This window comes from Leptonotus elevatus, chromosome 10 (genome assembly GCF_054856555.1).
Source record: "Leptonotus elevatus isolate MCC_2025b chromosome 10, RoL_Lele_1.0, whole genome shotgun sequence".
Classification (NCBI taxonomy): Eukaryota; Metazoa; Chordata; class Actinopteri; order Syngnathiformes; family Syngnathidae; genus Leptonotus; species Leptonotus elevatus.
In genome coordinates this window covers 17,779,725-17,805,175 of record NC_141248.1, presented here as the reverse complement: position 1 = coordinate 17,805,175, position 25,451 = coordinate 17,779,725, and the positions used below count along the sequence as shown (strand labels likewise).

The window sequence follows — 25,451 nt, the reverse complement described above, 5'->3', positions numbered from 1 at the left end:
CCGGACGCGATAGGCTGCCAAGAGTGAGAGATGAGCCGGAGCACCAATCACGTGCCGCCTCGCCGCCCTCTCGTCACCGCCCCTCCACCACAGGGGGAGATTTGGGACAGCGAGCATCTAATCTGGCTGTGATGCGTTCATGGTGCACTTTGGTACCTTCCATGTCAACATGTCTGCGCCCAAAAAAAAGAGTAACAGTGCACTACTTTGACTTTGTTCATTTCGAACCTGGTTGATACGAATGCGGCTATAAACACGGAAGACGACAAAAATCAAAGAAAAGGACTGGCGCATATAAATCTGTCGATTTCAAAACCAATCACTTTTTATTTTGCAACACGAATCTTGAAAGCCTCATTTAAAAACTTCTTGAAGAGCTACTATAAAACACTGAATTGAATTGAATCTCATAACCTTTTCTTGAAATCCTAATCCTAGTATGAAACCCCAACCCAGGCCAAGACCCTTTCCCTGGTTTGATACCCTAATTTGAAACCCTAACATTGCCTTTACCATTAACCTGAGACTGTAACCAGAGTTTGAAACACAAATTTGAAACCCTAACCCTGTCTTGGAGCGCTATGTTGAAAGCCGAACCCTGCCTTGATACCCTAATTTAAAACCCAAAACCTCTGATGGAAACCTTAATTTCAACCCTAACTCTGTTTGAAACCCTAAACTTTGCTTCAAACCCTAATTTGAATACATAACCTAGATTTCAAACCCTAACCCCGGCTTTAATCTTACATTTGAAAACCTAACCCATGCTTGAATCCCAAATTTGAAAAGCCTAACCCTAATTTGAAACTCCGTGTCTCCAAACCCGAATCCTAGTTTGAAACCAGCTTTTCCTTTCACTTTTCAGAGGCATTAAAAAAAAAAAATTCTCAGCGACTAACAACTAATTCTCCGCCAGTAAAAAATGGATTTTTGACGTATATAGCCGTCAACGGCAGTGAATAAAAAATGCATCATGCCTTGGTGGTGGTTACAAATCATCACGAAGAAGGCTCAAACAGCACAAAATTCCACAGTGAAGTTACCATATTTTATTTTTGAAGTGCCATTCATGCATATTGGGCAAGGAGAGGGCTTGGGTACGGGTGGGTTCAGGTGGTATTGACAATTCTAATAACACTTTACAGCACTAAACGAATACAAAGAGTAGCTGTGTCACCTCATTGGACAGCAAAAGTAATAAATCGTGCAATTTAAAATAAAAAAAAGGGGGAAAATAGGAGAACAAACAATAAATGACAAAGACGAAATAAAAACAATGAAACACAAACCAAATATATATTATCAACACTGAAACACTGAATGTAGAAACATAGTACAGGTAAAAGGTAGTGTCACACACCAACAAAAAAAAAAGCCAATGCATTTTCATCACATATATACAATATAGATATATACATACTGTCACCCTCTGATTGGACGATAACAAAATATTTTTTCCCCTCCCTCGTCTATTTCGTGTACTCCCCCCAGCCCCCCGAGAGAAAAAAAAAAGGAGGGGGGGGGGTGATTGAAAAAGACACAATATGTACAAGCACGACGACACTAGCACTGAAGGAAACGACCATTCATTTCAATTGACAGTACTAGGATAATGATGGCTGCTCTTGAAAACCACTCCAACCGGGATTTTTTTTTTTCCTCATTCAAAATGTGTTAAAATCTCCCAAATAATCTCTCTGGCAGGTGAAAACGACCTTTGAACCCCCTCCCTCTCTCAAATGTATTTTTATTTTTTTAAATCACACCATCAAACACACACTCGCCCGCACACAACAACAAAAAAGTGATCCAGTCATTTTTCTTACACTTTCTCCCTTTTTCAAGCCACATTTTAAGTTATTTTCCATCTTCACCTGGAAGAAGTGAAACAAGCTTTACCTCCATCAAGTTTTACAAGAGGGATGGGCGTAGGCATCCATCATTTGAATTGATCAGTTGATTCTTGGAAGAAATTGGGGCAAACTGGAGTGCACGACGTCACCCTTTGCTCTAACTGAAGTTTTCTGTCACAAGAGGGCTAAATGACATTCGCTATGAGAAGCTGAGCTACAAAAAGCATCTGAGAAATTTAGTCGAGTGCCCATCCCTGTCCTTTTGCACATTCAACCCTATTAAAAATGATTGTCATAATACCTTACCCTTAAATGGCAATCCGCCTTAAAGTCCCTGTAAAGTGAAAATAAATGTCTTGACACCCACGCTGGCTGTCAAGTCTCACTTTGAAAAAAATAATACCCCCTTCTTCACTCTTCTGTCATTCTCTCTGTGGCGCGTGTGCACTCATGGCTGACAACGAGGCACTCTAAAGCGGTCACACCAGCAAACTAACCTAGCGAGCTGCGTGTCACAACTGCGACGTTGCATGCCAGATGCCTAAATGAGTCAATGGGCTCCGTTTTAGTCACGCTAAAAATAAAAATAAGAAACAGAAAAACAGTTTAACGCTACATCTCCTAAACGGCACGTTATTAGCAATTATCTTCAAAGATGACAAATGCGTGTCGAAAGAAATCTCCGAATTCACTTTACAGGGTCTTCAAAGGAATAGTTCAGCATGTTGGGACAAATTTTTCACACGATGAATAAATCATCTCGATGCGTGGTGAGTTTCACTCTGGATCGGAATCATTCCAAATCCCTTCATTCCTGTGGGAAATGTGTTTTCACGTGCAAAATGGAGGCCGACTGCTATCCCGTGGGAAGGATTGCTCAATCCCCAGGTGAGGAATCATGGAAAAAGCCAGCCCCCCCTGTTAGAGGAATACAAATCAGGCATGGACATAATTAGGTGATTGATTGATCGTTTAGAATTTCATCGATTGTGTGCAATTGATTGTGATTGAGGCAAAATGGAGTAAAGGAGGACGACATGACGTCAGTTATGGGAACTGACACCTCCGGGCATCGTTATTCTGTTCAATAAAACGCCGCCATGCAAACAGGAGTTCAGAGTTCAGAGTTCAGTGATCGATCACATCCAATAAAAAAATAATTTAAAAAATCCTAACAATTAATTGTTTGTCGTCAATTAAGGAAATTTAGTCAAATGCCTGTCCCTTGGTGCAAGAGCCAGACCCAAATTGTCAGATTAAATGGGAAAAAAGGATGCCGGGTATGCCTGTGTTGTTGTTTATATATTTATGACCTCGTGTGATTGAATTTGCATGTAAGTGTTGCCGTCTTGGCGCCCATCCGACATGGAATTTCCCACCGCCGCTAATCACCCTGTTTCCTTTTGTGTGCTTTGCCGCAAAAATCGGTTGTGCTTACAGCAAAGCAAAAAATAAAAAAAAGATCATAATAACCTCAGTGCCAAAACTCCCAATATAGCAGTGAAGTCATCATTACGTAAAAAAACCAAACAAAAAAACAAAAGTGACACACATACAAAAGGGCAGGAGCCTATTGATCATTAATTGGAGGTATCTTTTAGTTTTCTTACAGGTAATGTAAATCCTAGCCGTTAGCCTAATTGTAAACCTAACTAAAGATGAAAGAATCACTGAATCAAACTGTGTTATAATCTTACAGTGATTTAAAAAAATATATTTTATTTTTAATCCAGTTTAAATTCAGTTCACTTGTATATTGGTCTCACTCAGGCCAGATATCCATACATACCATTACTATTCTTGAGTAACGGATTACCTTTGATTACCTCCCACTAAGCTGACTGCTATCGAACCTTAAGGCTCGCTAAAGTAAAGTCAAGAAAGCTAAACTGCATTCTGAGTCATTCAGTGAAAGCGGTATGGTTTTATTTCCACCTGAATTCTGTTGGGATCTACTGTATGTTTTTTTTTATGATTAGAGGTGCAACAATGAATCGATTAATCAACAACTAATCAATCAAACTAATGATCAATAGACTGCTATACATAAATATGACTTAGGGATCGGCATTTCCTTGATGGCTTATAGGAAAAAATAACATTCTATTAATTTTGAAAAAAATAATTTCAAATGGCAGAAAATTGTAAGCAAAGTGTCTATGTGCATGTTGATGATAGTCGACAGCGTTTCTGCTTATTACAGCCAGGAAGCGCACTCCATTTGACCTCCATCGCTTCCAGACATGACTAATCAACCATCAACGATTATGCCCATCCCTAAAAGCAATGATTCCCAGCCATTGTGAGTCATACATTGTCCAATTTGACTTAATTGGTCCAGTTTATTTATTTACTACAATTAAAAGTGAAGTGAGACGAGATCATCAAGATTTCATTGTACTTTTTGTGACATTTTTACGGTGTTTTTGGCTAAATATGTGTATTGGCTCAATATAGGTTGGGAAACACTGCCCTAAAGGGAATATTCATGGACAGAATGACATGGATGTGCCGACACATTTAAACATTTTAACACAAAACTAACATTTGGTATCTTGCTGTCACACTCACCATATTGACTTAAATTAAAATTAAAAAGACACTTTTGCAACATTAGGCTGACATTTTACCTGTAATTTTACCTTTTTTTCATTTTTCAATGTGGGCCAAACACTCGTTTGTCTGATCACATTGGTTGGCTCTCATTCGATGGTTTCATATTGTTAACAGTAGGCCTTGAAGACCTTTTTTTATTTTTTATTTTTTAACACCCTGTTCAAAACCTCAGCGAGCATAATCCAAACGAAATGCCGCCACTAGCCACACGGGGGCCCTCTTCCACCGTCTAGCGCAGTCACATGACTCACAGAGGTGGCCTGTGTTTCTTTTAAAAAACAATAAAAATAACTAAAAAAAAAAAAGAGAGTGAGAGAGCTTAATTCATTCACGAGGCAGTTGAGGCCAACACGAGAAGAAGAATCACAAGCTCAAATCACAGAACAGTGGTGGAGTGGCTTGGCTAAAAGCGGGGCTAAATGGGTGGGGGCAGGGGGCGGGGCTTGGGTTTTTGGAAGGCCGCAGGTTAGGATGGTGGGAGGGGCGGGCTGGAGACGTACACTCGATCCTGTCCCACTAACATGATTGTCTTTTTCTGCTTATGTAAAAATGTTTCAGGGCAGCCCGTCTAATGTTCGCCCACGTAGAAGGGGAGTAGGGGGTTGTGGGTGGTGCGGGGTCCTCTTCCTCCATCTCCTCCCCCTCCCACGGCCTTTTTTAGCCCAGCCTGATTTCCTCTGGCTTCCACCTCTTCCTCTCCTCACTCTCCGCTCCTTTTTGTTTGCAAAAAATAAAATAAGAGGAGGAGGCTACACAATGGAGTCCCAGTCAAAATCATCCTGGATGTCGTCGGCCGGCATGCGATGCATCTGGAAGTTTCTGCTGGGCATCATGTGCTGCTGGTTCATCTGAGCGTGGTGTCCTGCGGATGAAGGTAATAACATCAAGAAAGGCATTCATTTATCAATACATCCATTTTCTATAACATTTTAAATCAGTAGGTGAACTGGAAAATCAATCAATCAATCATCCATCCATCTATCTATAGCTGCTTTTCCACCAACAAGCCCAGGATCTTTGAGTTCTGGGTAACGGGAGTTCTTGGTTGTAAAAGTTCCGCAGGGATTGTGCAATCTGTGTTTCCACAGTGTCTTGTAGTTCTCGGTAATTAATTCAAATGAGTCTGATGATGTATGCAATAGTTTTCTCCATGAGCACATCAAAATACGACCAAACTTACAGACAGCAGGTAAACATATCGAGTCAGGTAAACGGCGGGAGCCCAGCCCATGTAACCCCCCCCCCCCAATTTTACCAACCAATCAGCCTTGGTCACCGCAGCCCACCCCCTCAAAATTTCCAGCCGGCTCAGGGGCGGTGGAAAAGCCATCCATCTATCTATCCATCCATCCATCCATCCGTCTGAGTCTCACCAGTCATAGTGGGTCCTGCGCTGCTCATGGGGGGCATGTGGGGATACCCCGGGGGCCCCATCATGGACATGCTCTGTCTGGAGTCCATGTAAAGATTTCCTGACGAGACAGAAAAACATATAAACTTTTGATTCAAAGCATATTTCCGTTTCAATATGATAGGTCAATTTTGAACATTCCAGTTATAAAAGGGTGTGTACACTTGCGCAACCACATAACAGTACTGTACTTTTACTGCCCTCTCTTGAAAATATTAAAATTCACTATTTGGTAAGCAAGCATGATGCAGTGTTGGTAGTAAAATGACCCTTATTGTATAGTGGCATCCACACATGGACAAATGACACAAGCGGCAAAAGACAAGCAAGTGCGGTAACTGCTGTGAGCGCAGCGAGGGTGTCGGGTGTCAAACCTGTGCCGAGGTGAGGGCTGGGTTTGTTTGGGTGCATGGGCGCGTGGCAGACGGCCGGCTGCACCGTCCCCTGCGGCTGGATGACGCCGGTGCGGGCGAAGAACTGGTTGATGGACGAGCACAGGTCGGCGATCTGTGTGGGCTCCAGCGACCAGTTGTTCAACTCGGCCTGCCTCATGCTCTCTCGCAATCCTGAGCGGGAAACATGGAGAGAGAAAAAGTCACTAAAGCCACAGTCCTGTCTTTGACAGGATTATACACAAATTCTATTCAAGAGTCTACCTTGGAAAGGTGACAGGTCCACGTCCGTCCAGTTATAGCTGCTCGCAATGCGGCAGCTTTCTTTCAGTGCGTCCAGATTGGGATACCAGTCAGAAAGTAAACCTGCAAAACAACAACAGAATAGAATCATTTTGTTGTGAGCCGGCAGTTAGTGCAAGTGTTATCAGTGAGGTTTAATGACTTATAGATCTTATATTTAAATCAAAATATCTTCATCGAGGCGATTACCATATAATGTGATCCTGCAAGTGTTGTGTTAAATTAGGCATTTATGTAACTAACATCAAAGCTCCTGATCAGACACCAGGCAATTTTATACAACATTTAATAATATTGATTTTTTTTCCCCCATAGCAAAATTTATTGGGTACATTAATGATTTTGACAGCAAAATGTACTATAAAATTTGATGTAAACAAACTTTTGGGAGATTGTGATAAGTTTTGATAATTTAATGCTTGTTTTTTTTTTATTAAAAAAAATGTGTGAGCATTTAACATTTTTGGGGAAATGTATTAGTTTTAGATTTTTAAGAAAATGTTTAACGTTCCAGGGTAAATAAAAAATATTTATGTTAAAAATAAATGCATACATAATACATGAATGCATATGGTATATAATTTTATACCATTTATATAAATACAATTTTAAACTCTAGAATTATCCCCCAAAAAGTATTTCATTCATACATTCCATTTGGCTACAAAATAGTTATAAAGCGTTTCCATTAGGTGTATTTAAAAAAAAAAAATTGAATTCAATTGAATTTCACCCTAAAATAACTGAAGAAAAAAAATATATTAAATGTTTCTTTAATTGTGTTTGTTTGGGGACTATATACATTTCTTTTTACAGCAAAATTTAACATATTTGGAAGATGCCACCCATCATAAAACAAAACAAAAAAATGCAAGTGACATATATTTAATAATTTACACTCATCTGCTTTATCTGTACATTTACAGTACTGTATTACGAATTAGAATGTGCAAAGTGTCCAGTAGGAGGCGCCAGTCGACTGTGCAAACCCTTCACAAGGCTGCTTTCTTGGCTTTGTTCTCACCTCAGATAATAAATAACACTATGATTTATTGTTCAGCTTCTCCACGCTTAGCGACTACAAACGAGATGCAAAATCGATTTTAGCAACCTCCTCTGGTCCGTGCGTGCACGGCCAACGGGGCGAAGAGAAACAAGGCGGAGGTTTTAGGCCAGGTTACCTGGATTGCAGGCCATCTGCTGCTGGGCGGGATGCGGCTGATGGGAGAGGCTCTGATGCTGCGGAGGGTGCTGGCCGTGCTGCGTGTGTTGGGCGGGATGCGGCGTGTGCTGCTGCGGGTGCTGGCCGTGGGACGGGTGCTGCTGCGGGTGCTGGCCGTGCTGCGGGTGCTGGCCGTGGGACGGGTGCTGCGGGTGCTGGTTGTGCGGGCCGGCGTGCTGCGGGAGGTGCTGCGCGTGCGGGGAGCCGTGTCCGGGGTGGGCTTGCGCCGGGTGAGAGAGGGGCACCTGGCCGCTGTTGTTGGAGTGGCTGTTGGGCTGGTTGTTGGACAGGTTGTTCTGCGTGCTGATGGCGCCGCCGGGGGAGTGTTGATAGGAGCAGGACGTGTGGGTCTGCTGCGATGTGTCTGACGGTATTCCCATCAGACCTGGAACACAAAATGTACGGAGCCATTATTGGCAATTATGGTCATTTATTACACAAACACGCTGGATCGGCTGGGCTGGAGATTCAGAAACATGAAGGTAAATTAAATCACTGGTGAGCAAAGGACCTGCCTCATTTCTGGACTATGCTTTTCTAGTTTGAAATGTCCTGCACTATTCGAACACACTTCTCCACTCCAGACTTCTTCATGCAGTACCACAGTTGCTCTCTGGGTATCCCGGGCTTTCTCTTGATCAATGATGACACTATGCAGCTCCTTCTGACCTTCTCTGTACTTTTCCATCAACATCCACAAGGTAAATAATGCATCTGTGGCATTCTTCCTATAGGCATGTTCAAAAAAATACTCACTACTACTGACACCAAAAGAACTACTACGAACTATATTAACACCACTGTTTTGAAGCAAAATTTAATGGGAACAATAACATCATTGAACATTATGTAGCAACATTTTATGAGAATATTGAACCTTCCTTAGATTTTATTGCACAATTTAATGAAATGGAATGGAAACATTTATTTATTTATTACACTATTATTGAAAAATCAAATGAGTAGATAAAACATTTATTCCATATATGGAGTAAAAGTTAATGGGCACAATCAACTTCATAAAAATTATTTTCTAGCAAATTTTATTTTAAATAATGCAATGGTTTTTTTTGTTTTGTTTTTTTATATCAGAATTTAATAGGAACAAGAACGTTGTATTCATATATATTTGCAGTTGAATCTATTGTGAATTTTAAATAAAGACTTTGAAAGCATTTTTGGGAACATGAAATTTGTGACATTTTATAGCAAAATAAAAAATTATCACATTTATCATGTATTAACACAGATTAATCACACTATCAATTTTGACCGCGGATGACAGCGGATGGTTACGTTAAAGGTAAATTATGCAAGTAAATAACTGATTAGAAAAAGAGGATGAGCATGTGTAGTGGATTAAAAAATGTTGAAGACGTCCTCATACCGTTAAATGTCGAAATAATGAACACATAACAGGTGCTCTTTAAATTTGGCGGGCAAAAAGTGTTGATAAAGAAGCCTTTTTAATTAAGCGATTAATCGTGATTAATCACAATTCTAAGATGTGATTAGTCTGATTTAAAAAAAATAATCGTTTGACAGCTAAAAAAATGTTGCAACAAAACTTAATGCGAACAATATACTTTTGCCCATTTATATAGAAAATTTAATGGCAATCTGAAATATAGTGTAAAAATCCAGTAAGATAAACCCGTTACAATAATAATAAAAAAAAAAATCCAAGTTGCTATAGTTGTAGATACATTGATGAGCATCACAAAGAGTTGTTTCTAACAGTTTGGTTCTTATATTCTTATCTTTGTTAAAGCAGACTCTTGTATTGGATCTTATTAGATTGCGCTTGCATACCTAATGTTGTGGCCATGGAGGTTACATTCTCCCTGGAAAATTAATCGAGCATGAAAACAATTTGTCGCGGCTCCGCGGTGACTGACAGCAGATTAAGTGTTCTGTCAATAAAATGACAGAAAATGGTGACAAATGACGCGAACAAGAGCATTTCCCAGACTCTCTGATGTGCTCGTATTGCTCTTGTGGTCACCGGACACTCGGCAGTCTAAAGATTGCATCGCAGAAGGATGGGGAAAAGCAGGAAATCACATTTGATAAGCTGCAACATGGCCAGCCTTTGTTCTCCTGAAGCTAGTAAAGCTCATCAAGGACAGGGATGTGTCTCGGGGTGCAAGTCGAATTGTCATCAAGCTGTACTTTGTGGTGAATATTTTTGTCAATTCCCACTTGGACTCGACAACATTATACAAATAAGTGTCCCAAAGACGTATTTATACGTTTTAAATGTTTTTTATGGTAGAGCATACAGAAGGCTTTGATGCAGCCTCTCAACTGCAAAGAACGGTTGAAGAAATTGTAGTTATTACACAAACGGCCAGCAGGTGGCAGCAGAGCACAGGACATGAACCAGGACCATGTTGAAAAATCCCTGGCTCAATTACTCAGAATTCGAAATCGATTTGTGAATAATGATGAAACTTAGCTATATTCTAATGCTAATTGCTGATGGAAACAGATACAAATATACTTTTTTTTCCTGATGAAAAAAGAGACTTCTATCTATTCTATATTTCTTTTGGTAGGTTTCATGTTTTTATAGCTATAGAACACAATATTCTGTGTGCAAAATCCCTCAAAATCCAGTAAAACAGCCGGGAGTGAAGGGGGTTGCTTCATTGAAAATGGCTGGAAGTGAATGATATGATAATGGTCAATGTTACAGCAGATTACAATAATATTAGATCCAATTTTTAGGAACAAAACACCTGCTTTGTTATTTTTTTATTTTTTTATGAATAATCAGCTCTACCACATATCTGCATTTAACATAACATTGGTTATGATGATGCTACTTGGAGAGCTACGTATTTTCTTTGACACGATCATTGGTGTGAAACGTTTGAGAACCACTCGTTTGTTTACATCCTCGTGCATGTTCAATATATGCGCGAATGACAAACTTGAGTCACTATTTTAAAACTAACGTTTTTACATTTGTCTGGCATATAAAAGGCTCCCAGAATATAGAATTTTGTTTATGCTATACTAGCTCATACAGCAAACAAAGAGTCACAATGTCATGTGACTTGCTGTCTGACAAGGACCTTTACATTACTGGTTTAACATTTTTGGTGGACGACAAAAGAAAAGGGAAAAGCTAATATTAACGCTGTACTGAGAAGCCAAGAGAAGAGCTGACTCTCCAATACAGTTATATCCATATGTCAATCTTACACTGGTGTGCGAGTGTTTTGCGTTATGAGCATGGCTATGGAACAAATACAACTCGTACCATAAGGCACCACCGTACTTTCTGGTGATTCAAACTGCTACCTTTACACTTATTCTCCATCCTTCATTTTCCTCCCAAATTATTGGTGGTGCCCTTTCTGCAAAACAAAAGATTAAAACTTGTTTTATATAGTACGGACAACCCCGTGGGGGGCACATTATTTACAAACCGGCTAAACTGATTCGGACCAGAAAAAGCAAAGTATTACTATTAGACTAATGGGATATGGCTCCCGAGTTTAAGTAGCTGCACGCTTGAGACAGTCCAGCTGCTTTTCTGTTGACTCACAGGATGACTCAGCATTCTGAAGTTCTCGAGTCACAGACACGCACACCCACAATAACATTGCCGCTTTGGCGCCATCTGTTGGCATGCTTGATGATTATTTGATGTATTTAAAGTGTAAATACATCAAATAATCATGCTATTAATACATATATATGTCATTATGTAAATAATTCCTAAAAGACTGTAGTTGGGTAATAATGCGGTACTTGGAACACTTGCAATAAGCTGCTGTAGACCACAACTCACACCCAGACGCTCACACACGGACGAACTGGACGACCCAATTTCAGCTCCTAATATCACTCACAATATACATTAAACCCTAATATGAATACTACAACACAATAAGCCCAAACAATAGAGTTATGGCCTTAAGTGCTATTAGGTGCTATTTTAGTTTGTTAAAAACAAAATGTTGGTGTTTTGGGTAGCTTAAACTGCATAAAGGCATTTCAATGGTGAAAACTGATTAGTGATAAGAGTAAAATGAGTTACAAGCTTGGTCACGGAACTACAATGTAGCGCATATCAAAACTTGAGAACAAATCCAGATAAGTTTAAAAGAACAGTCTGAAAACAAAAATATTTTTCCAGTCTCAGTTTGCATAATTTTCCAGACCCGGAAATGTATCAGGTCAAATTCCATACTTTTCCATATTTCTGCAGAAACCCTGTCTGTGAAGTACCTTTTAGGCCTCCGCAATCGTCACACAAACACCTACTGCAGAGGTGCCAAAGGTGCATCTCTCTTATCAGAACCGCCATTGTCCAAGCGGGGAAGTACAGAAAGCAATTAACGCGGTGGCGGAACAATAATGCCAGCTCATTACCTATTATCAAAGCTGGCGAATTAGCTTGCTGTCGACACGGCGGCCCGCGTGTGAAATCCTCCAGCTAGATTATTTACGCTTTTTAATTGCCGGAGCTTGTCTGACGAGGAGATGGGTGCGCATACACACGCACAAACAAAAAGGTAGCAACTTTAATGAAACATAGATGATAGATTAAAGGGAGAGGAGCTCTTTGAAAAGCATGAAATGCATTTGATTGGTGAAAAGTAGGTTATACACAGAAAGCTCTGACGACTTTGCTCATAACCCGCTTGTCAAGCGCTCTTTGTTTATCAGTCAATCAGATTAGAAGCAAAACTGCATTTTGTTCTAGCAGGACTCTTCCACTGAGCTTTTTTTTTTTTTTTTGGAAAGCGACGCTCCGCATCCACATATCCACTCTGGTACTCCCGTATTACAGTAAAACATGTCTCCATCACGCTGAAGGATGAAGCTCAACGCAACAGAATTACAAGGGGGATTGGACTCGCTTCCCGGATGAGACGTGGCCGGCACGGGGAAAACATTTCAGCGATGACGAGAAACAGATGCCAAGCTTTTTATGCAATTTGACAAATCTGAAGCAAGTTGATGGCTACCTTAATTGTGGCTTCTTTATTATTTGAAGCGTGCCGATATTTGAACTCATTCACTCCCAGCCATTTTCACTGAAGCAACCCCATTCGCTTCTGGCGGTTTTACTGGATTTTGATTGATTTTGCAAGGCCAACAGAATATTGTGTTCTATTGCTAAAAAAAAAAACATGGAACCTACCAAAAGAAAGATTAGTCTCTTCTTTCATCAGGAAAAAAGTATATTTGTACCTGTTTCCGCTTTGTAGCAATTAGCATTAGAATATAGCCAAGTTTCATCATTGTTCACAAACTGTTTATAACAGTGGAGAAATGACATGTTGAATCGGTAAAATTACCGAATGAACAATACTGAGCCCTCTCTCTCAAAAAAAAGAAAAAACAGTGGGGAAAGAGCTTTTTGCAACATGGCCCTGGTTGATCTCTTATACTCTGCTGCCACCTGCTGGCCGTTTTTGTAATAACTACCATTGCTTCAACAGTTCTCTTCAGTTGAGAGGCTGCAAAAAACCTTATGTATGATCTAGCATAGAAAAACATAAAAAAACGTATAAATACGTTGGGAGCATGGTAATATTTAAAATAGAACGTATTTATATGTTTTTGGAAGCAAATGAGTTAGAGACATGCATTAAAAAAATGCATATCTCACATAAAATTACATATGAACATACACCGGTATACATACTGTTGCAAATTTGCAATTCAGAGTCACCTACTTTTTTTGAGGGACCTGTTTACTGCATAGCTTGTTAAATTTGAACTGGGCTATATTCACAAGAATGCACGTTTCAATATGCATGTGAGTACATTGCAGGGAAGGCCAAACGAAAGTCAAACAGCCAATTATTTGTTTTTATCACCTCAGTCAAAATGTGCCCCCCGTTGCAATGACATTTACATGAGGGAACGCTCAGCGGGCATTTCATTAGGAACACCTGCACATTCCAATGACATCCAAAAATGATGCCTTACAAATACGAGGAAAACATCGGAATGTGTGTTCTTACTGCTCTTCTCGTCTGTAGTGTATGTGAGATGACCAACAAAGTACACCACAAACATAATATCTCCATGACCCCCAAACCTGACCAAGTGTATTTGTGATTGGAAATATTGAACAGGTCCAATATTTTCGACCACACCATGGCACTCTTAACGCATTCCACACCACATGTCCTGGCACTTAAAATATTTATTTCACACAGTTATTTAGTACGAAAAACAAAACAAAAACTAAAGACAAAAACGTGTGGAACTCTTCTAGATGAGCCAAACGCACCCATAGAAAACATCAATCCAGCCATCCATTTTTTACACGCACAAACACAGCCTAATTGATCAGGATCATCTTTTAGAAACATCAGACAATTTTGCTGACTTTGATGGAGAGCGTGGGGAAATTCCACTTACCTTGTTGGCTGAAGGACTGCTCAAAGACGGACTTGTAAAGGCTGCGAAAGGAGGCACTGAGATCTTCGAATTCAGAAAACATGAGCTGCTTGTCTCTGTCGGGCATGTTGTATTGGGACTGGGGCTGCTGGAGGCTCAGAGACTGCGACACGGGTTCAGTGTGACTGGTCACCTGGTGGGGGAGGAGGAGAGACACAAAGTGATGGGAAAAAAGTCAAAAACAAGCAAACAGCCGCCTATCCTTGCCTAAGGTCACGCCCAACAATTCATCCGTGAAAAAGAAAACAAGCTAACCTAAAGTTTTGCTACATGGCACGCAGTTCGCAGTTCGCAGTTCGCAGTTCGCAGGGGATGTCGTGTACAAAGCCGACGAGCAGCGCAACGCAATGATGAAACACGCTCATGAATTATACAAATGCTTTCTCTCAGCGGCACTCATATGGTCATGGAAGCGCCAAAAGCAGCAATGGAATATCTCAGAACATTTTTGAGTTTCATGTGGATGTAAGCAAATGAAAAATAAGTTGGAATCTTCAGAGCATGTGCAATATTTAATACTGTATGATGCATTGTACTGTATTAGCAGGCCACTTCCTGGTTCATGGAGGACTAAAGACAACTGGATAATACTGGTTAAAATAAAATGTATTGCACATAAGGGCCATTCCACCAAATTATTGCATTTTTATCCCCAGGAAATAAAATGCTTGATAAAATTTACTATGTCAAATATATCTTCGTATTATGCAAAGTGCCCGTATTGCTAAAAAAACGGCAATTGAAAACGAGTCTTTCATGCTTGGTAGAGGTAATGATCATCCAAAGTGAAACAATACAGGTCAGTGATTGCCACCTTGCCTCACACCCACACGCAACAACATGAGGTTGACGTGCATTGGCACTTACGCCAATGCTCAGGTGGCCGACCGATATGTATTTCAAAGAAAATCAATAGCAATAGCTTGTGCAAATGAGCCACCGTTTTATCCGGGCACTTGAGTGGGCAGCCCGTTTGATACACTGAGTGGGAAACGAGCCACATATATAAATGGCTCATCTATATTTCTATATAAAAATGTTAACACCTTCCTCCTGCCATGGCTCGGGTAAGAGGTGATAATAAAGCTGGAAGTTTTTTTTTTTGCTGCAAGAGCGTGCGAGCGAGACAGCCAGCCAGCCAGCCAGCCAGCCAGCCAGCGAGCACATCCATCAGGCTGAGCCGATCGATGGCCGGCGCCTGGAGCAAGGGAACATGGGAGGACCACACCAAAGAGAGAAGGGGCATCTCTGGTGGGAGGGCATCAGAAAGGAGAGCAGTCTCTTTGTCTGCCTTCCAGAAGCGTGCGCGTACAATCACTCCCTTCGCCTTTACGCGCTTCCTGAGCCCGGAGCTCCGGAGCGTGTCCACCCCGAGCCGCTCTCTCCACCTCCGGCTTCTTTGAACGCATTCTCCCGAGGCGTCCTGATCAGGGATAGAACCCACGTTCCGTGAACGCTACTGTTTCATTAGGATTTCTGAGCCACTGCGGGGGATCAAAGAGAATGCATCCAGGGGATCTGCAGGTTTTAAGGTTAAATGGAAGACCTTTCTCAATGTACTGTGATCAAGTTTAAGATGTTATTTGTCATGCTATGTCTTCAAAACAACTACACAAGTCAGCTATATTAATGCCTAATACATAATGGTAAACACTCCATAGATGGGCTAACAAATAGCACTGGTGTCGTGGTAGTGTAATAGTTCAAGGAATAGATATTAGTACACAAATGTTGGAGCAAAAAAAATAAAAATGCTGTACAACAACTTGAGTGCCTTCGTTCGTGGTTAGTTGGTGCAAGAGTTAGCATGCAGCTATGCTATGTTAGCTATGCCTATTGCCTACACGTCTTAATAATCCGCCGGCGTGGCCGCTTCAGAGTGCCTCATTGTCGACCATGAGTGTGTGCATGTCACGCAGACAACGGCAGAATAGCAAAGAGGTGGGGAATTAGATCGTCGAAATAGATCGAAACTGTGAGAATCAACATTGTTAACTGAATACCGCTCTCACAGTTTCTATAAAAAAATAAAGATTATTAGCTTTGCATCATTTTTTTGTGCATGAGATTCATAACCACTAGATCAGGACTCAGGAGTAAGGAACCCCTGGTCCTCGAGAGCTAGTGTCCTGCCTGCTTTCGATGTCTCCCTACACTAACACACCTGCACAGGATCATTATCAGGCTTCTACAGAGCTTGCTGATGAGCTCAGCATATGAGTCAGCTGTGTTGGATGAAGGAGACAAGATGGTGGCTCTCCAGGGCCAGGGTTGCCTCCCCTTGTATCAGAGGCTGCATTAGTTCACCGGAACATCGGAAAAAATACAAGTAGGTTGCTGCATACACAATAAGAAAGAAGTTAAAGTTAAAAAACAGGGGGGGGGGGGGGGGGGGGTTATTGTGCATCTTGCAAATTACACCTTTCCCACTGGGACAAAGTAGGCTATTTTTTGCGATGTGCTGAGTGCCCCAAATCCCTCATTATTATCATTAAATAAAATATGTATACGCACAGCAGGTTTCCAAATAACCTCCCCTGATTGTGTTGCTTTTAAAAGGGGTGAATAGTGCGGCTTGACGGATACAGCTGATGCCATGTCTTCAGAAGTACATCCCACAGCCAAGTTTTATAAACTCTTAAAAGAGCCTTTTGACATTTTGTGCCATTTATTGTTTTTGTGTTAAATGAAAAGAGGCTATTTTTTAAATAATTTTAATTGCCATTTGTGATTCTTAAATTTGTATAGAATGGCAAAGCAACATAAAAAAATATCCCTGGCACCACAGTGCTGTATGTCTTATCGAAAACAGCATTGTGGATACCACATCCATCCCAACACAAACAAACAAGCAACTTTTTAAGCTATGTTGGCTGTGTTGAAAGAAAACATTTTTTTAATTTAACTTGTCATTTGTGTTCATTTAATTTGTCTGGAACGGCAAAATGACACAAAAACAACAACAAAATGCCTAATTGAAAGCTGCATTGTTCCGACATTCATCTCAACAAACTAATGTAATCCTTTAATTATTTTAATTTGGACTATTGGCTTTTTATTTATTTATTAATATTCCACTAGAGGGCACTATATTCCCCATTCAAAGCATGCATCAAAATCTCACTCCTGATCATCTTCCTTGAAATGATAGCATCTAATATATTGATGTTAGGTAATGGTAAAAAGAAAAACAAATCATAAATCAAGGGTAAAAAGGGCTGATATAGTTCTAAGATGAGCTAGTTTAATGGCATAATGGCCATCTAGCAGTAGCACGTCTGTATCACGGTTGAGAGGTCTCTTGCTTAAACCCGTATCTCACTGAGCAGTGAATGCTTGCGAACATAACAAATTGGGGGTTCCGTCAGGGTTCGTAAAAGGTGGCAAACATGTTTGCAAACAATTGTCACAGTTCTTCTTGTCCTTGCGAATTCATTGTTTCGCAAACTGTGGCAAGTTTTTGTAAAACAGCCATAAGCATTTTTATTTGCCAATACGATAGAACACGTGACCATGGTTCCAATGTATTGTTGACACATTCATATACAAGCATTCGTTTTTCATATTGACCAAGGTCTGTCCTCTGCAGCACCAACTCTGACCCAAACAGCCTCTTTTCTTCTACCTTCATTTTCTTTCTTTTGCTACACCACAATAACTGCCAGACAAAGCAGTTCTTAGACGGCGGAAGCACATTCGGCTTCTTCTGGCAGAAATTCATTTCAATATACTGCTGGGGAAGGTTTGCACACCTTATCATTAGGTTGGGTCCATAGATTCGCCTGCTACTCCAGGAATTGGCCAAAGGTCACAAAGGTTCCCAAATAGTGTGAAATAGTTGCTAATATATGCAATACTGTCGCTAATAGACGCCATTTGTGTGTTCGCAAGCACTTTCCCAAGCATTTGCGCAAATGTTGCTAATTGTCTCGCTGCATTGCTAAACGTTGCTAATAACAGAGGTGACGCCGCGATTGTCACAAATTTTTGTGAAAAAGTTGGCAGATCTAACATTTGCTACCCTTCTTTAATGTCAGCTAGGGTCGGCTCCAGCTCACCTATGACCCAGATAAGGAAACACACTGAAGCATATACAGTCGACGAATGTATGGCTCAATTAAAGTGGAAAAATTATGAATCAATTACATTTTTGGGCATTTGAGTGAGGGAAAAAAAACAAGTGAGTAGCTCTTAAGAGTTAAGGCAGAGAAACATGTTTTCGTGTGTGAACATAAAAAAGTAACAGCTATTGTTCCTCTTTTTGCTGCAGCAACTGCTTATTATTTAAAGGTCGATGTGCCCCTGCCAGGATTGGCATTCATTTCTTCACTCCAGTCAACCGTATTTTGGATCAAGTCATTGCGAAACCTGCTCCTGGCCCCTTAATAAAACAATAACCAGAAAACAGTGCAGCCCAATCTTACCGGCGTGTAGCTGTGCACGCTGCCCACACTGTTGAGATTGACGGAGGCCAGGCTCTGATCGGACAGGCTGTTGTTAAGGCTGCTTCTCGGACTGTCGCTCCCTTCCTGGTCCGTGTTGTAGAGTGCCACCTTGAAACACACACACACACACACACACAGTCACACACACAAACACATGAGCTTTGGCAGTTCACGCGCACAAATTACACTATCATTTCATTCTTGCTAATGTTGCTTTCCAATGATGAAGGGTGTGAAGTTCACAGGTATAATCTGATGTGTGTGCGTCGAAAACAATGTCATAATAGCAGAGTACTTTCACTTCTGTGCGTGTGTGCGAAAGAGGAGTGGTTCTAGTTGGATGCGGTCTCGAGACAACTGAGACATTCCCATCAGTAAAGGTCACACTGGTGGCGATGTCGGCCGCATCTGCTCACCGACCGCGAATACGTTTGAGACAGCCAACAAAGGATTTTCGGAGTCACCACTGACGCTGACCTTTCAATGAGAGCAGCAAAAACCAGCCGAAGCACTTCAGCACGACAATTTTAATCATCCTCCAACAAACTTGAACTCAAACGCATGCGCAGTCGTGCGCAAAATATGCCTTAAAAGTCGTAAAAAACTCAAGTCATTGTTGTGGCGGATTTCAATTGCTGTGAATGCATTAGCCTCTTTCACATAAACATTCCCCAAATTACCAAACAGTGAACCCCTGCGCATTCACGGTTTGGCATTTTTTAATTCACCCAATCGTGGATTTCTTTAGTTTGGAACCAATCCTCCATTACTTGTCGTTTTGCGCTCAGGCCAAGACTTGTCTTATGATGGCATCTTGGTATAATTCATTGATGCGTTTTTTTTTTCAGTGGTGCCTTGAGCCATTTGGCCTTTTTCTAATTTTTATTATTGACACGAGTGGGTCACAGTAAATTCAAATCAACACACTTCACAACAATTCTTCAAAAGAGAGGCTTCAAGCTACTTATTGCCACTCCAAGTGGGAGTTTATTGTCAAACTAAACAAAATAAAGACAATTGCACATTGCGTATTTAAAACGAACATATAAGTTTGCCTTAAAGCCCACTAGTTTAATGCTGACGCACTATGCAAAATGCCATACACGAGCTAACAAAATATAGCATTGTTGTCATGGGTTAGAACCATTTAAGCAATGTTTATCTGAACAAACAAAGTGGAGCAACACATGCAGACAGATTTTTGCAGATAGGCTCTACGTACAGTACTTATATATATCTGCATGTATGCATTTTACTGCCCCCAGGTTGCCAAGACACATATATCAGAAGGCACACCAACATGTTCAGGGCAAAAATGGTTGAATTTTCATGCATTCAAGGCCTCGAGACTGCAACTAAAAGGTTGGCATTTTGCTCCTACAGTATGACAGTGCGAGTAAATGGCATTTTCATTCATTTCAATGGGCAAAAATGATGACGTAAGCATGAGCAAGGCACCACTGTTCTTCTATGCAGATGTGAAAATGTCCGTTGACATCAGAACAAAAGTGCAAAAGGTAGAACAAATTGTGTTCAACGCTTCACTGGATTAAGAAAGACCCACATATTGAATTAGAAAGCACCCGGAAAATACCGCATGGGGTTTATTGCTGTAAGGAATGGCAGCAATGCTCTGACGTCGTTCCTTTGGATCGGCGAGTGCATGTGTGTGAGAGTCGCATGTGTGTCCACCCGTGACCGGGAGCAGCGCGGTGACTTCTGCTCATCAGCCAGAGGAACAGAGCGGGCCCTGTGCTGGGCACAATGAGGAGCAGAGGCCGTAGCCCGGAGGCGAGCAGCCAGGCCCAGCGGTACACTGAAGCCTCTCTTGTCTTCCCGTCAAGCCACCGAGGCCACAAGGAAAAAGCAACAGATTGGCCCGCTGACCACCATACTGGTTAGAAAGCAGGCCACCCCCATCATTATACGCTTTTAATGTGCGCTGGTGGATAGAGAAATCATGATGAAAAAAAAAAGAGACGGAGCTTAGACGCTAAATCCAACAAGGTTCAAGGAACAGAAGGAGAGGAGTATAGACAGAGGAGCTCATTAGAGGACTGTAGCCTTCCTGCGCTCAGTGTGGGCTCGGATCCAGTGTTCATTAGCGTGAAGGGGAACTCAATGAAAATCAGCCTCGCCATGCTAATCAAAAACAGGGTGCACAGAAACAGAAATGTTATGCGGAGTGAAGTCATAAAAGTCGCCCGCCGCAATCTATTTTTACGTAGCTCGCCCGTAAAGTGTGATTATTTTAAAACCTTGCCGATCTGTGGCTTTCGGCAGATCCCCTGAGAACGCAACATGCACTCACATACATGTGGCGTGCACATTTCTGCACGAAAAAGGATGACACGGACGCACATGCGAGCTCGTGCAAGCGTTTTCCACGATGAACAATGACAGCACGCCGCACACACAACCATGGTGTGTCTCCTCCTCCAAACCAGATGTGGCAGTCACGAGACTGACTGAGAAACGGCGGAATACATGCTCATATTTGGCCCGATTATTGCTACCTTTGTACGTACGACTTGATCAGGGCAGGAAAAAAAGCACTTAAAACACATATTTGATCAGATATTTGCTGACTTGAACTCATTCACTCCCAGCCATTTTCACTGGAGCAACCCCCTTTGCTCCTGGCTGTTCTATTTCGTCCCTCCCGACCACCAGGTGGCGGTGCTGAAACAGCACGGAAAATGTTGTTTTACTGGATTTTGACTGATTTTGCAAGGCCCACAAAATGTTGTGTTCTATTGCTATAAAAACATGGAACCTACCAAAAGAAAGATTAAAGTCTCTTCTTTCATCGGGAAAAAAAGTATATTTCTATCTGTATCTGATTTGCAGCAATTACCATTAGAATATAGTTTCATCATTATTCACAAATCTGTTTAAAACGGTGGGGAAGGAGCTTTTTGCAACATGGTCCTGGTTGATCTCTTATACTCTGCTTCCGTTTTTGTAATAACTTCCAAAGCTTCAAACGTTCTCTTCATTTCAGAGGCTGCATCAAAGCCTTCTGTATACTCTAGCACAGAAGTGGGCGTCCTGCAGGTTTTGCATGTTGCCCTTCTCCAACACAGCTGATATATGATCAGCTTATCAGCAAGCTCTGCATAAGCCTGATAACGATCCTGTTGATTGGAATCAGCTTGTGTTGGAAGTGAGAAACCTGCAAGACTCCGGCCCTTGAGTACCGAGATTGCTCACCTCTGCATAATAAAAAAACATAAAACACGTTTTTGGGACACTGGTAATATTTAAAATAGAACATATTTGTACGTTTTTGGGAGCAAATTAGTTAATCTGAGGAGGGTGGGGGGTGGGGGGGTATGCTCAAATTGATCCCGATTATCACTATATGTGTACCCCGCTTCAACTATTTATGATTATTGGCGGGGAAGACAAATAACTCATAACAAACCGTACACCACGGGATTAAAAACTATATATATATATATATATATATATATATATATATATATATAAATAATCATTCAGGGATATGCAATAACTGGTTTGAAAAATGCTCAAATTTGTCAGATTATTGTTTTAAGGTAAATATTACTCAACACACCACAGGATAATCACCTGGGATCATCTTTTAGTCTTATAATCAGGGTAGGAAAATGCAAAAATTGAGTGTCAGCATACTGTGTACTGCACATGTACAATTGTTGGTCCACAGGATAATCACTCAGGATAATCTTTTACAGACATCTGGCAATCAGGTACGTGCTGAATCTGTCTGAATAGGGGAGGAATGCTCAAATTCGGCCCGATTAAAAGTATGCGTCTACCTACTGTCAGCTCCTAAACACTTTCTGAGCAGAATAGGACATAAAAATCACTTTTATCATACCATAAATGATAGAATAATCGCTCAGCAGAGTCGGACAGTCTGCAAATAGTGAAATATGTGTATAATTGATCCCTATTTTTAAATGAATCAGCCGATTAAGCGGTAATTGGTTGTTGTTGTTTTTTTCTCCAAACAAGTCTTACTTCTATTCTTAAAAATGTTTAGTACAAAAAGTATTTGACAATCTAACACATGAGACATTGAGACATCAAAGCTGAAATACTGTAGGTGTCTCCTGACTGCAAGGATGGCACAAATGGGAAATGGGGGGTGGGGGGGTGGGGTGTTTGGGCCTAAGCAGACTTCCAAGCCTTCATCATCACACCTCTGTGCCACAGTTTCATCACAACCATGCCAATGTTGACGGCCACTTCAGTGGAGAAGAAAAATGTGAAAGTGTCTACTATGCGTGTCTACGTGAAAGAAAGAAAGAATGAAAGAAAGAGAGGCACACACAATAAAAGGAGGGAGTGGAATGCCCGACGGCCCGCGGAAATAATAGAGATTCTCGCTGGTGCCTTCCGCGTCTGCCATTGGTCTGTGCGCGAAGGCGGGAATGAGGGACAGCGACTGGAATAGAAAGGGAGGGAGAGAAAAACAGAGACAGGGAATTCCTGTGGCTTGGCACGCCGCGCCAAAAGAGGCGTGGCCTGCCTGGCGCGTGTTTACAATGCTGAGACGGTGAGAAACAAGCTTTTTACACGGCGCGCGTCCATGTCTCCTACAGCCTTTACCGCGATGGCGGAAACAAAAAAACAAAAGGTATCCACAAAAGAAGACTTTTGTTGTCCATTTCGTTCCCGCTTGCTATAAACTGCAAAAACTGGGTTTAAAAAAAAAACAAGATAAAAAGGAATGGAATTAGTTATTCTATTGAAAATATATTATATATATAGAACTAATGTAAGTACTCTTTTGTTCAGCCTGTAGCATTAACAATTTTTCACCATTTCAGTTTTCCTGAAAACGGTGCCCAATGACACACAACGGACTCCGTCACGAGTCCCCCTCTCCCACTCCCACTCTACAAAAACTTGAGCACCTTTGCTCACATCACATCGCTCATATTAGCCATCGCAAGTTAACTAGACCCAAGCCTGTTAGCTCGCGCGCTAGCTGCTGGCTAGCCCCTCTTGAAGTAGAAAGACAAAATGCGTAGAAGTAGAATCCGTTTTTCCCGCTCACAGCATTTGATAAGAGCGGAGAAAAGGGCATTATTTTTCTCAATTGTGATGCCTCATTTTATAAACTTTTTAAACTTTTAATCATTCAAATGAGGCAGGGGTGTTAACGCTCTTCTCTGCAGTGTGTCAACTTTACAAGATCTGTTTCCACTTCACAGGAAATTTAAGTCAAATCTGCTGACAATATAGCAGAAATACTTGACTTTGTAAAACCTGCACCGATGACTTAAGACTAGTATATTTGTATTGTTGAAATAAGGCACATTTTATTTTAAGCTAAACTTAATCATACCCAGTAACAAAATGTCAATAAATACCTTGAGTAAAAAAATACTTGATGAAGGTGGAACATTCTTACACAAAATTGCCTTGCAATAAGAAATGTCATACATTTTTGAATTGATTTGAGATATTAACCGTAATCTTGGTTATTTGAGTTTTTGCACTATCGACTGATGGCCGGGAATCTTCACTGTCATGAGGGCGTAACAAGGAGACAGATTCATGAAAACGTGCATGTATGCTTGTACGTGGTGCTTGTCAAAACAAGTGGAAACCCTTGCTAACATACTCGGCGTGCATGCGCGCACAAGTTACAACACACGCTGACACCGTGCCCTTCGCTGCACAACTCAGGAGCTTAAGAGGCCCCTGTCGCACACACACACACACACACACACACACACACACACAGGATTGCATGCTTGTACGCGCTTCTTTTTTTTGGTAATGCTCGCTTGCAAATGAATAAGTGACTCTTGTAGGCTTTTTAAAAGTACTCCTGAGAGCTGCCCCCACTGGGCCCAGAGGATGAGAGCTTAAGGTTAAAAAGCCTATTTCAATTTCAGAGTGAATGGCACACTCGCTGCTAACAGCTCGCCGTTTCTGTAGCATTACGCCCGGATGTGCGAGTGGTCCAAAGCTGCACTTTTTGTACGCATAAAAAGGGCGACCTCCTTTTCGGCCCACATTTCAAAAACAACACCCAACCATGTGCTACTGAGTACTGCCAATCTATTCCGCCGTACAATCCTCAAACTACTTTAATGAGACTTGAAATCCCCGCCTTTTGTCCGATGTCAGCTGGATTAGGCTCCAGGGCCGAGCCAAGAAGAAATATGTTGGCGCGACGGCGGTGAGATTGGAGGAAAGAGTGTGTAAAATGCAGAGAATGGCCACAATTTTTCGAAATAATTTGACACTTTCTCGAAAAATTGCAATGCGTCTAGTGAAAAGCATGACTAACAAACAAAACACATCATGATTGTGACCAAAACAATGCATTGATGTTAGCTAACTAAAATGATTTGAATGGGAAAATGGGTTTGCATAGAACCTAATCGCTATAATCTATAAAATAGAGTGCACTTCTACAGCGCTTTTATTTGAACGACATATCTGACAGAAATACCACCTTAAGGTAACCTACTGTCAAGTTCATATTGTAAAATGGCAGCAAGAAACTCATTGCGTCGAGCTGAGGTATCCCATGAATCGAACCGAATCATTATTAATAGAGCTGTCCAAATTAATCGATTAATTGACAAGTAATCGATTATCAAATTAATCGACAACTATTTTAATAATCAAGTATGGTCGTTTGGAGCCATTTTTTAATTTAAAATTTACCAAATCCTCTAATTTCAGCATATCAACAGTAATTGTTCACTGATTTATGTAGTCCTTCATAAAAGAAGACTGTGTTTAATCAAAATAAGACATTTGCAA

General features: G+C 41.1%; 1 protein-coding gene across 1 annotated transcript in view; it reads right to left on the bottom strand.

Moving 5' to 3' along the window:
- Nucleotides 1-1,026: 1,026 nt before the first annotated feature.
- foxj3 (forkhead box J3) overlaps nt 1,027-25,451 on the bottom strand; it is a 98,878-nt gene continuing 74,453 nt past the window's right edge. Inside the window, exons 6-12 of the mRNA XM_086087447.1 lie at nt 18,654-18,782; nt 14,191-14,362; nt 7,757-8,182; nt 6,537-6,638; nt 6,255-6,446; nt 5,843-5,941; nt 1,027-5,331 (exon numbers count right to left, since the gene is read on the bottom strand). Coding sequence (XP_085943573.1) covers nt 5,219-5,331; nt 5,843-5,941; nt 6,255-6,446; nt 6,537-6,638; nt 7,757-8,182; nt 14,191-14,362; nt 18,654-18,782 — 1,233 coding nt within the window. The 3' untranslated portion in view covers nt 1,027-5,218. The remainder of the gene's footprint in view (nt 5,332-5,842; nt 5,942-6,254; nt 6,447-6,536; nt 6,639-7,756; nt 8,183-14,190; nt 14,363-18,653; nt 18,783-25,451) is intronic.